This window comes from Epinephelus lanceolatus, chromosome 3 (genome assembly GCF_041903045.1).
Source record: "Epinephelus lanceolatus isolate andai-2023 chromosome 3, ASM4190304v1, whole genome shotgun sequence".
In the NCBI taxonomy this organism is placed as follows: Eukaryota; Metazoa; Chordata; class Actinopteri; order Perciformes; family Serranidae; genus Epinephelus; species Epinephelus lanceolatus.
The window spans coordinates 46,016,577-46,028,799 of record NC_135736.1 but is presented as its reverse complement, the minus strand read 5'-3'; the positions used below and the strand labels follow the sequence as shown (position 1 = coordinate 46,028,799).

Sequence of the window (12,223 nt, the reverse complement as noted above, 5' to 3'; positions counted from 1 at the left end):
TATTGACAGAGCTACTGAATTCAAACCGACCAATCACAGTCAGGGACATGCAAATCAGAGCCGGAACGTCACGCCTACGTTTGACAAACGACCAATGGTTGACAGAGTGGGCGGGGCCTGAAGGACAACAGCGGAGGATTCAAACTGAATATGGCTGCGGGTAAAGATGCCGATGAAAACACACATAATAGAAGGTAAGAACGAGTCGAGACTGACATTAAAATGTTTAATGGTAGTTGAATTGACGCAGTGTTAGCATAACTCACGACAAAAGCAGAACTTGAGACATTTAAATCGGTGAAAATACGCAGGCTACGCATGAGACTGATTGACAAGGGTTGTCACTCTAACGTTAGCTGTCAGCTCAAGCGAAGTCATTTTAATGCTAACGTTACCTGCCGCAACTTACCATATGAAAGCTGAAAAAATAGTCAGGTAACTACCACTTGGTAGCCAGATATCGTTAGTAGCAATTGAAATGCTTGTTTAGGAAATAAGTTAGGCAACGTTAGTGGGAATTCACAGCTTATGTTAGCTAGCGTTAGGTCGGGAGTCTTGTGTTAGCAAACGTTTTCGCAAACTGCACAAGCTAAATTGAATTTAAGTTAGCAAAGTTAATTTGGCTTAATTACGTTAGTGGTGCAACACTGTGAAATTAACCCACTGCTCATATGTTTCAGCACACGCATAACTTTTGTGCAGGCATGAACATAATATCCAAAGCACCAAATCCTGCCTTTGTATAGCTTATAACGTTGATGTTCAAGCTTTGTTAAAACTGTCAGAGGTGTAGTTTCAACTTTCATGTCATTTGTGAGGTTGTAGATGGCAGTGTCGTCAGAATTAGCTTTACAGAAGGCGGTGAAGATAAGATTAAAGGGACACTATAATGAGTTTGATCATTGAGTTTAATTTACTTGATATGAGGAGTACTGCAGCCTGTGTGTGAAAACCGTTGTATAATATCTCCTGTGTTTCTAAAGGGAGCCTCCTAAAGTCTGAGAAAATTAGACATGGTATGTACACAGATCAGCCAATACATTAAAACCACTGGCGGGTGAAGTGAGGAACATATCATCTTGTTCTGCTGGGAAACCATTGGTTCTGGCGTTCATGTGGACGCCACTTGACATGTTCCACTCACCCAAACACAGTTGCAGACCAGGTTGCTCCCCTCCGCCCCATGGCATGGCAGTAGCCCTTTAGCAGGACAGTGCATCATGCCACACTGCAAAAACTTCTCAGGAATGGCGAGAGGAATGTGACAAAGAGCTCATGTCACTGACTGAGCATTCGTGGGACCTGACGGTACCCCAGAGGTGCCCCTCATTCACAGTGGGACCTCCTTGGATTGGACTTGACCTCTGGAGGATGTTCTGTGGTGTCAGCACCTGTGTGTTAGCGGTGAATCCTTTCAGATTTATTGTGTCGGCATGTCCCACAGATGCTCGATCAGATTGGGGTAGGGCTGGGCGGTATGGCCTAAAATCAATGTCACGGTATTATTTTGAGGGGATGCGGTGACGGTATGATATCGTGGTATCGTCTTCTCTCTTCTTTTTTTTTTACACCTTAAATAAAACAATTTAAAAAGCCATACAAGTCTAGGATGGTAACTATTTATCGTCAGAAGTAAAAAGGTTGCTAATCTATCTATTATTGTGTATAAAACTTTATATAGCTAGTATGTATAAATGTTAGAGGGAAGAGGGAGGGCCGGCGGCTCCCGGGCCCCCTTCTCCCGCGGGCCTGGGTTTGGGGCGGTCGGCCAGGCCACCTCCATCATGTAGCGAGGGAGGTGCATGAAGCAGGCTGGCCGGCCGCACGATTGGGGACATTTCTGAGCAGTTTTTGTGGTGTGGCATGGCGCACTGTTCTGCTGGCAGGCATATGCCATTGTAATGAGATGATCGGTGTTATTTACTTCACCTTACTTAGTTACTTACTTAGGCCTTTAAATTCCCTGAGGAACATAGGCCATAGATGAGTCTCCTCCAGTTGTTGCCATGGCAGCCCATTTACTTCACCTGCCAGTGGTTGTAATGTTTGTCTGATCAGTTTATATCCTGTGTACATGCATTTCATAATGGTTTTGACTTCTGCAACAAAGATCCTTCATTATTAAGGATCCAGTAGCTGCTAAAGCATACACAAATCACAAGCAGCTGTTGTCAAATTTCAAGACAAAGTAGCCATTGATTTTTGTGTAATCATGAGTTGCGCCTTCTCCAATACTATGAGAAAACTGTGTACAATCTTCTTGTGTCTCCCCCTCAGAGGTACAGTGTGCAGTATGGTGATCAATCATGAGGAATCACCTGGGGGCTCTCATGCTGGCCGACCACCCGTCATCTTCAACCCAGACTTTTTTGTGGAGAAACTCCGCCATGAGAACCCTGATGTTTTCCTTGAGTTGGTACTCAGTAACATCACTCGCCTAATTGATCTTCCTGGTACAGAGTTTGCACAGCTCATTGGTGAGGAGGGTCCCAAGACCCCAACTGGTGGGAATGGAGGCTTCTTCCGCTCTTTCAACTTCCTCAAACGCAAAGGTCAGAGGTCAACTAGATGACATCTAGAAATAACCACCAGCAAAATAATCTTCACTGCTTTGTGTTAAGTTTCAAGTCCTTTGAAAAAATATTTTCTTCATGCCTGTGTTCTCTGATGCACAGATAACTTGTTGTGCTTTTACAGAAAAAACAGGATTAGTGTAAATGTATTTGGGAACAGATCTGCTGCAATTGCAGTTCTGCAAGATCAGTGCTGTTAGGCGACTTTCCCGTTAGGTCTACTTCACAGTTTAATTTAACAGCCGACACCCCATTAAGATGTGGCTACGTGTTCAGTATTTTCTTTTTGTAGCTTGTTTGTTCTCATGGTACACTGATGTGTTCTTTAATGTGGTGTATAAGACTTGTCACCAGACTTGTTCTTTAGTGTAAATGTCGGCTTTCAACCTGTGTTGCTCTGCTCATTTGCGATGTACGTGGCAGAAATGGAAAAGGTCTTTCAGTAAATTTTTATATTATCACTCACTCTCATCTCCTCTACAAATTTCACAGATAAAGGCGTTGTGTTTGGAACTCCCCTGACAGAGAGCTGCATTGCCCAGATCTACCAGCTTATTGAGTATCTCAGTAAAAGTGAGTCATCTAGATGAAAAAAAAAAAAGTTGGTTTTATATCCTTACCACAATGACTTTCAGAAGCCAACAGCAGTCAGAACAAGTCTCCTACAAAGAATTTGTGGGTGGCATGTTTTCCTCTTAGCTAGACAAAAACAAAAAACAAATTCTAAAGCTGACTGAACACACAGTTGTATAGACAAAACTGGTTTGGAATCCTCAGATGTTTTATGTTTTTACTTGCTGCTACCCACCTGCTCTTACGCACTCAGATCTCCATGTGGAGGGTCTGTTTCGGGTGCCGGGGAACAGTGTTCGGCAGCAGACCCTGAAGGAGCTCCTCAACAGTGAGGCTGATGTCGACCTGGATTCTGGAGACTTTCACCCCAATGACGTGGCCACGCTGCTTAAGACTTTCCTGGGAGAGCTGCCCGAGCCCCTGCTCACACACAGACATTTCCACGTGCACCTCAAAATTGCTGGTATCAATACACACACACACTCAAACATTTTGTTATACATTTATCTATGTACTCATTTTAAGGTACAAATACTGGAAGAGAAGCAGCAATATTAGACCTTTTAGCATAAAATGATGCATATTTTAAAAGGCAGGACCTTTGAAATTCATATGCCAAGATGTCAAAAATGACGCCACTCTTGATAAAAGTGCCAAAGGAAATTTAAATGTTTATGTCACTGATAATGCTCAACAGAGAAAGAAAGTCAATACATATGATTTTGTAATAATTTTAGTAAATCTATTCCTGACTTCACTTTATCTACCCATGTCCCTCCTCCAGATATGACTCTGTTTGACGAACAAGGGAATAAGACTGTGGTACCCAACAAAGAGCGTCAGATAGAGGCCCTGCAGCTCCTCTTCCTGCTGTTACCTCAGGCCAACCGGTCACTGCTGAAACTCCTGCTGGACCTTCTCTACCACACTGCCAGGCAGCAGGACAAGAACAAGATGTCTGCCTTTAACCTGGCCCTCATGTTTGCCCCGCATGTCCTCTGGCCCAGACATGTAAGATTTGGAGTTTATAACTTCATGATAAGGATTCAAGGACAAGGGGCTCCCCAAATACGACAAAAATATTGTAGAGCTAGACATTTCTGCTCATTTTGGGAGCTTGTTAGTCATCCACCAAAGAAAATTGCTTTAAAACTGCTATGGTCACATTTTCCTTAAAATCGCTTTGGGTAGAGTTTGAAAAATTTAAATTCTGTTGCCCGCAGTGCTAGTGTCAGAAAACAGTTATCTATTTGCTAGCGATTGCAAGCTGTTAATGACACTCACTTTGAATTAGATTTTTTATTTTATTTTTATAAATCTTTCTGCCCTGTAGTGGTACTAATAAGTGACTTTAAGTGTTCCTCTGTTCTGTTTGGCTCCAGATGACAGCCGGTGACCTGAAAGACAATCTGAAGAAACTGAATAACAGCATGGCCTTCCTGATCAAACACTCGCAGAAACTCTTCAGGGTGATTATTGACCAAACACACGACTGAACAATCAAACTTTTACGGATTGAAGTAGGTTAGTTATTCAATGTGCATACTGAGTCCAGAAACACTCCGAGTCAAGCACAGAAACAAGTCGGGCTCTAGAAACAAAATATGTGACTGATTTTATGGATAATCTGTGGATGAGTGACGTGTCTGCTGCATGTTGTTCAGGCTCCAGTCTACCTGCGGGAATATGCCAGAGTGCACTTCACTGGTACCAAGGCACTGCAGACCAAGGTTCGTGGAGAGAGTTCACAGTAGAGCACAAAAACAGAAACACACCATAAATTTGTCATCAGTTAGTTTTCACGTCCCCTCCTGTTAAAATGGCGTTCGATCCCTATTCTTTCCTTGACACTCCTAGTCAAATGTAGCTTTTAGAGAAGACAAACTTTGTAAAAAAAATAAATAAATAAATAAACTGTGCAGTATATTTTAAGGCAGTGAATGAGACTGAACAGTTCAAGTTTACATAGCTTGCTGCAAAAATATATGGTCATTGAAGCCAAATCCTGCATTTCTTTTGAACCATAAACTGTCATTTTGCCTCCTTATACATGTGAAATAGTTTCCATTTAATGTACACAACCTGAGTTGCCCTCTCCTCACTCAGGATGATCTGGAGCTGCTGGCGGCGAGCGGCTCTCCTGCTCAGCGGACAGTGTTGCCCCTGAAGAGGACGGCCGTTCTGGGCCCCAGCTCTCAGGAGCAGTGCCAGTCACCGGCTCAACAATACACAGAAGAGGCTCTGAAGGAGCTCTTCCGGCACGTCCATCACAACATGCCAGACTCCGCCAAGAAGAAGAAACTCGTCCGACAGGTTCACTTCAGGGTCTTTTTACTGAAAACATAAATGTGGAAACTTAGCTCCTTTGCTTTTAAATTGCAACTCATTTACTTTTAAAGTTTGCGTGTTAAATGTCTTAAATATAAAATATAAGTGGTGCTTTTTTGTGCAGTTAGTCAAACAGACAACCTCAGGGACACCTACTAATGAGCCCCACAAGGTCCCCCCAGCTCCCAGCAAGAAACATCCACGTTCCCGCTCCTTTGGTGGCCTCATTAAGGTACTAAAGAACCCTGGAAAGTCACTACAAGGAGAAGAACAACAAAATAAATCAAAGCAATGTCCCCAAATGAATTGTGGAAATGATCAGTTTATATATTTATTTCTCAGAGACAGTGCATGTTCAGAAACATTACTGTAAATATGCCAGATGGAAAGACATTTTAGTTGGTCTTTTGTAAACTAGGATAGTTAGTCAAAGACAGATAATCAGTGCAATTCATAATATATGTAAAGAAAAACTAATTTGTATTAAGCAGTTGAAAAACAGTCCTTTTAAATGGAAAAATCTTGTGATGTCTTGTCAGTAAACTGTTCTGACATATACTTGTTTTGATATTTGTATATTTTCTGAGCTAAACTAACCTCTTACAACTTTTTTTTTGCCCACCTGATGGTTTGGTAACAGCGCAAAGCTCGTGGTGAGCAGCTGACAGCAGAGAGGCGGGTCCGTCACATCTCTCCTGATACCGTCACCAGGGCAGGAAGAAAGCCTGGTAAAGAGAACGTCATCCTGCAAGCGGTGAGGTGGTTTTTTTTGTTTTTTTTTTGTTTTTTTTTTTTGTTTGGAAGTCGGCGAGGTGGGTGAGTAGCCAAAAATTGTACTCAAATAAGATTATTGTTACTTAAGAACAATATTACTCAAGTAGAAGTATAAAGTAGTCATCCAAATGATTACTTGAGTAAAGTAAAGTATTTTGCATTAAAACTACTTTTAAAAGTACAATTTATCCAAAAAGTTACTCAAGTAAATATAACTGAGTAAATGTAACTCATTACTACCCACCTCTGGAAGTCGGCACCATCTAATGCACTTAAAATTTTTGTTGTACTTTTTCTCTGTGGTGACTACACACTTATGTCGGCTCTGACATTGTGTTTGTATGATAGATTTTATTCCATCTGCAACAAAATTAGCAGATGACCTGAAATGTCCATTTTGTCTTTATATCAAAAATAATAACACTATTTTATTGTGTGTGTGTGTGTGTGTGTGTGTGTGTGTGTGTGTGCGCATGCGCGTGCGTGTGTGCATGTGTGTGGGCGTGTGTGCACAGGTGAACAGCCCATTAAATGGTCCTGTGCTGGGGAAGGCGGGGCTGGTAGTGAAAAACCCAGACTTTATTTTCAAAGAGAACAAACTTCTGAAGGTTTCCAAGGTATGACACAGTTTTCCATGTGTGCAAACATAATGCGTTTTGCTTTGCAGTATTTGTAGTTTTCCAAGTCCGCTTTAACCAGGGCTTGAAAACAGACTCCACAGTGACTCACAAGTTGCATTTTTTATCGAAGACCTGTATTTTAATTAAAATGAACTTTTTTTGATAATAATGAAGAAATTGCTGACCACAGACATCAGTCAAGACTTACATGCACTCATGAAACCTTGTGTTCTGAGTTTATATTTTCTCTCACATCACCTCTCAGAACATTATAGTGTTCTTTGCGTATGACATAGACTCACACTGTCTCATCTTACTATCTTACTATGTAATGACGGAAACTCTGTCTGTGTGTCTGTTCCACGTTTTTCTCCTCACTGACTTGGTCAATCCATGTGAAATTTGGCACAGTGGTAGAGGGTCATGGGAGGATGCGAATGAAGCAATATAACATCAATTGGCCAAAGGGGGGCGCTATAGCAACCGATTGAAATTGCAAACTTTGAATGGGCATATCTCATGCCCCGTATGTCGTAGAGACATGAAACTTTGCACAGAGATGCCTTTTTCACCCATCACCATGCAACTTTGTAGGCATATGACCACACATAATCTGAGGGGACCCCTCCATTATTGACCCCATCAAACAAAATGGGGGCGCTAGAGAGCTCATTTCTTATCTAGGCCTAACCGCCATATGGATTTTTACTAAACTTGGTAGATATGTAGAACAGGACGCCTCAAGGTGACTGGAGAAATTTAACTCTAATTGGCAACTGGGTGGTGCTATAACAACAGAAAAATGCTTCAAAATGGCCAAAATGCGACCGATCGCTGTGGCTCCCCCTGTGGACCAATGTTGTTGTTTTTTTTTCTAATTTCTTTCTTTCTTTTTCTAATTTATGGTATGGTTTGGCATGGTATGGTATGCTGTACTCAATGGGTATAGACTAGTTTAACTAATTTAAGAGATCCTCTCTCCACCCACCCATCCATCCATCCCTCCACCTCTCTTTCCTCCCTCCATTCGTCTCTTAGCAGGAGTCTTCCTCCGTGACCAGGATGGGTTTCTCTCCTGTTTAGGAGATCTCACTGTAAAACCGGACATCTTCACCTCGTCTCGGAGAGCACTCGGGCAGTATTAATACTTTAATTCCTCATGGTTATCATTGTGTTTTCATTGTAGTAAGTATATTTTAACTGTGACTAATATACAGCAGCTTTAGCCTTAGCCAGGACAGCCAAACCAAAGCCAAGAACTCTGTCTTCTTTTCACCGCTGGACGATATTGTTACAAACAGATACCAACAGCTGAATTAAATCCTCCACTGTAGCTTTGCTCTTAGATGGCCTCAGTGTTAAGTTGCATGACTTGGATAAATTTAATTTAATTATTCTGACCTCAATATGTGATGTCTGATAAACCATGCTAAATGTTTTTGCTACTTCCAGAAATACATTTAAAAAGTCCCAAATTGCTTTCAGTGCTGTTCATCAGTATTTTAGCATTCAGGTATTATAATCGTGTATTGAGACAGACAATATTTTTAGCATGATTCAGTAAAGGAACTATATATGACATAGAATATTCATCAGCCACACTGTTAACTGAATAGGGTCCATTTAGTTTGGGATGATAATGTGTATCTGTGGGATGAGATAAAGGCTGTAGCAGCTTTTGGAAAGGATGTGTATTTCCTTTTTAATGATGTCCTTCATTTTTTTAATGCGTTTTTATAGTACCACATAAAGGTCAAGTTTCAGTAGTATTTTGGAATATTTCTGCTATCAGATTTTTGTGATTGCATCTGGCTGATTTTAAATCGTGAGACCTTTTCTGTTTGTGACTCACAATAATTCTGCATAATAATCTCAATATACCAGAACCATGTGTCTGTGCTCTGATCCTGCTGAAAGATCATGTTTTAAACTGTGCTTAACTTTTCACGTCTAAGCATTAACACTCATCACATTGCTTGACGCACTGTTTTGAGTAAACACTGACTAAACTCTGGGGCTGTTGCTCAGCTCCACATTTTGATGTGAATAATTTAAACAATGAGTAGATCTTTGCTTTGGTTTGGCTTCGCTGGCTCAGACCTGCTTGTGCCAGTTATCACTTGAAACTTGTTGTATTAGCTACTGTATCAGAATCTATGACCACTAGCAAGCTAAGTGTACAGTCTGCTGTAGAGTGTCGAATATGTATACATTTTGTACAGTGCGTGTGTGTGTGTGTGCGATTGTAAGGTTTTAGACTTTATTTTTATTTGGGAACTGTGTAGTTTTTGGTATGATGTGATCTAAGACTTTGGTTACTGGATGATAATTGAGCAGGTCACTTTATTTTTTTTAAATGTTTCACCCTGATATGAAAAACAGGATTTCTTTGATAAGTACATTTGCTACTCTCACAGGTTTGTTCATCATGTGACCATTGACTGGGACCCCTGTTTGTGAATCTGTCAAATATGACATGTTACATTCCCAGAATGACTTGTGGGACTTAAAATATGTTTTTAAACAATTTATTTTTTTACTGGCTGGATGATGGAAAGGTCAAGTGGTTGAGAGATTTGTTATGTTGATGTTTTAAATGAAAGTCTAAAGAGTGTTTTTATATGAATTTACTCTGATTGAAATGAGCAGTAATCAGTTACAGTCAGTTACTCTCCTTAACATGGTGTGTATGTGGTCTTAAGATGAGGCTATACTCTTGTTAAGACATGAGAATGAGTAAAGCAAGAACGGAACGTAGAGTATTATAATTGGATGTGAAACTGTGTCATCTGTTTCTGTTTTAGTATAACTGTTTGTCAATATTTTAACATGTTAGATGTTAATAGCCCATCATGACAAAATATACACCTGTTACATTTATTAATGCTGAATTTAATCTGTGCAATCCAGAACTATTTAAACAGATAAGATGAAACTGACACAGTGCTTTTAACTTTTTTAGCTTTTAGCAATTAACAGGGGGAATGTAACTTCAGACATAGAGGGCCAACGTAAAGGTCTGGTAGAGACAGTATTGAGTTTGAACCTGTGCTGAATATGAACATTTTTCTCACAAAACAAAATGCAAAGTAAGCTTAACAATGTCTCAAATGCATCAGTGTCTAACACAAACAGCTGTGCAATCCGTTTTCTAATTAGATCACGGTGTGGAAATTACAAAATTGTGATTCAAATCTACATGGATCCCACAAAGAAGTAAACAGTGGCACCTTTAAACATAGTTGCTGGTACATGAAAATATAAGTCAGCACTGGAGAAGCACATGTCTCCTATCTAATGAGGGCAGCGCAGTTGAAAGAAATTAGAATAAACGATTCAGACAACACAGGTGCATTGTCAGGTTTGCATTTCCAGAAGTCAAATCATACTTTATGCTCCTTTTTTAAATATTTTGGATCATACGTATATATTTTTTGCATCGTTCTCACTTCCTTCAGCTTTACTCTTCATGGCTCGACTGAACTGACGTCTGCTCAAGCGAGTACAGATGCACCAGTACCAGTTTCCCAAGCTCCTTCATAGGGAGGTCAGAGGTCAGCTGCAGAGCTGGTGGGGCTGCACTGCCCTGCTTATTAACACCTCAGCAGGAGAGATGCTCAGCAATATGAGCCTGAGCCCAAGCTGGATCTGTGTGCATTAGTTTTCGTAGAATTCGACACTGATCTTGAAGGGTTGCTCCATTTCATCGGAAATACTCAAATGTTTCTGAGCCTTTGTGTTGGGAATCTGTTATTGGTGCATCCTGATTTGAAAGTGTTGTGGATGTCGTAACGATGGGTTTCTCGAACGTGAATACGGTGCTAACCATGACTGATGTGACAGGTGCAGATGGGCACTAAAATATCTTACCTCCTTTTGTTTTATAGTATATGGTACTAATATTCTGAAGGTCATTTTCTACAGTGGTCAACACAGGACCATTTTTGTTTTTAAATGAACCTGACTGAATTAATCTCAGCAGCCTTTTGAAACTGATTTGGGATCTCTGCATGTCGTCTTCTTCTTATCATGACATTGCGTCATCCTTTTCAGTTTTCAAAACACTGCAGTTTTACAGACCTGTTCAAGGGAGAGCAAAATTGAATTCTTTTGTATTTATTGCATTTGGGGAAACAAATGTCTTTTTATGTGGATGGAATTTAGGAGTCAGATTTAAGGTACATTGATTTTTGTTCTTTTCCTTTTTCTATTTTTGTGTTGTTTTGAGTTTGCTTTTGTCACCCGGTCGGGAGCAGTTATTTCTGTGTGATGTGGAAATTATTGTTTTATATTTGAAACACAAAAAGCCCCTCAGAGCCTTCTTGTTTTCAGTCTGTCTGTGTTGCATGTCTGTTCTGTTCTTCTCCTTACATGAATGTGAATTATTTAGTTACTGATGTCCTGCCGTACATGGTCACTGATGAATTCTTCTGAACACTGTGAGAACAGCAGAATTACAGGGAGTTATAAATGACAGAAGTGGGTGGAGTTCTTAAATTTTACCTGAATGGTTAATTGCACCTTAATGCTCTGAGCCGTGGGGAAACATCACTTTTACACACTGAAGTTTCATTGGGTTAAAGGTGATCAACAACAATGTCTGTCTTCTCATTTGTCCGAGCACCATTCTTCCAGTGTAAGGATGAAGTCATCTGTGAGTGTTTTACCATTTGGTTCAAACTGTGGTAACCTCTGTGTTTCTTTTTCTTCTTTCTTTCTTTGTATTTTAGTGTAAAATGAGTTAACCTTGTACAGTGCATTTGATTCCTTGGCAAACCATCCGCTTCGGATTAAAACTTTTTATGTTTCCTACAGAAAGTCTGTTGTTGTTGTCATCTAATGTTTGCGGTCATACTTTTTCAATTTCCAGTGTTTACGTGCCAGAAATGTGGTCAGTGTGAGGAAATGCCCATCAGCAATGACAGTATACTGTAACAGTGCTTCGTATCAATGCAGTGCCTCTGTGTGCCCACTAGAGGGTGCTATCAGATAATATAGAGGTGTGAGTCTGATGAAAAACACACTTAAGATCGAGTTTGGGTTTTTATTCCATGAACAATAAGACAATGATTTGGAGTTTTAATTGGCGTTCACACTTCTGCCCATCTTGACAGCTTCTGTTTAATAATTCATTGACGGTTTATAATAATTGTAGTATCATTTTTTACTAGTACCAACTGACAAACTTTCTCTCTCCCCCTCTTCAGGAAGGTCAGAGGTCAGGCTCAACCAGTGAGGTGTCCCAGAAGCTGGTAGGGATTCAGCAGTGCAGGCAGACTGATTCTTATGGTTCACAGATAGTAGCCTTAAGCCTCTCAAACCTCCAAACCTACTGCTACTTTTAATACATTAAAA

At 40.4% G+C, this 12,223-nt stretch overlaps 1 protein-coding gene across 2 annotated transcripts; it reads left to right on the top strand.

Moving 5' to 3' along the window:
- Positions 1-117: 117 nt before the first annotated feature.
- arhgap19 (Rho GTPase activating protein 19) lies at positions 118-11,686 on the top strand. Of its 2 annotated transcripts, none has more exons than XM_033623902.2 (12): positions 118-194; positions 2,278-2,552; positions 3,066-3,146; positions 3,400-3,609; positions 3,931-4,157; positions 4,529-4,615; positions 4,811-4,876; positions 5,253-5,459; positions 5,599-5,706; positions 6,115-6,228; positions 6,764-6,865; positions 7,910-11,686. In XM_033623902.2, exons 1-12 carry the CDS (start codon positions 151-153, stop codon positions 7,949-7,951), a joined length of 1,563 nt encoding a protein of 520 aa, XP_033479793.2. In that variant the 5' UTR covers positions 118-150; the 3' UTR covers positions 7,952-11,686. The 2 variants fall into 2 exon arrangements, with proteins under 2 accessions (XP_033479793.2, XP_033479792.2); XM_033623901.2 differs by having other exon boundaries at positions 7,907-11,686.
- The last annotated feature ends 537 nt before the right edge of the window (positions 11,687-12,223 follow it).

What these genes read in the sequence shown, in the direction of transcription:
- arhgap19 (XM_033623901.2), top strand. Translation starts at nt 151, where the DNA reads ATGGCTGCGGGTAAAGATGCCGATGAAAACACACATAATAGAAG. An exon ending in TATTGAGTATCTCAGTAAAA is followed by an intron (nt 3,147 to 3,399) that starts GTGAGTCATCTA and finishes TTACGCACTCAG; the next exon opens with ATCTCCATGTGGAGGGTCTG. An exon ending in AGAACGTCATCCTGCAAGCG is followed by an intron (nt 6,229 to 6,763) that starts GTGAGGTGGTTT and finishes GTGTGTGCACAG; the next exon opens with GTGAACAGCCCATTAAATGG.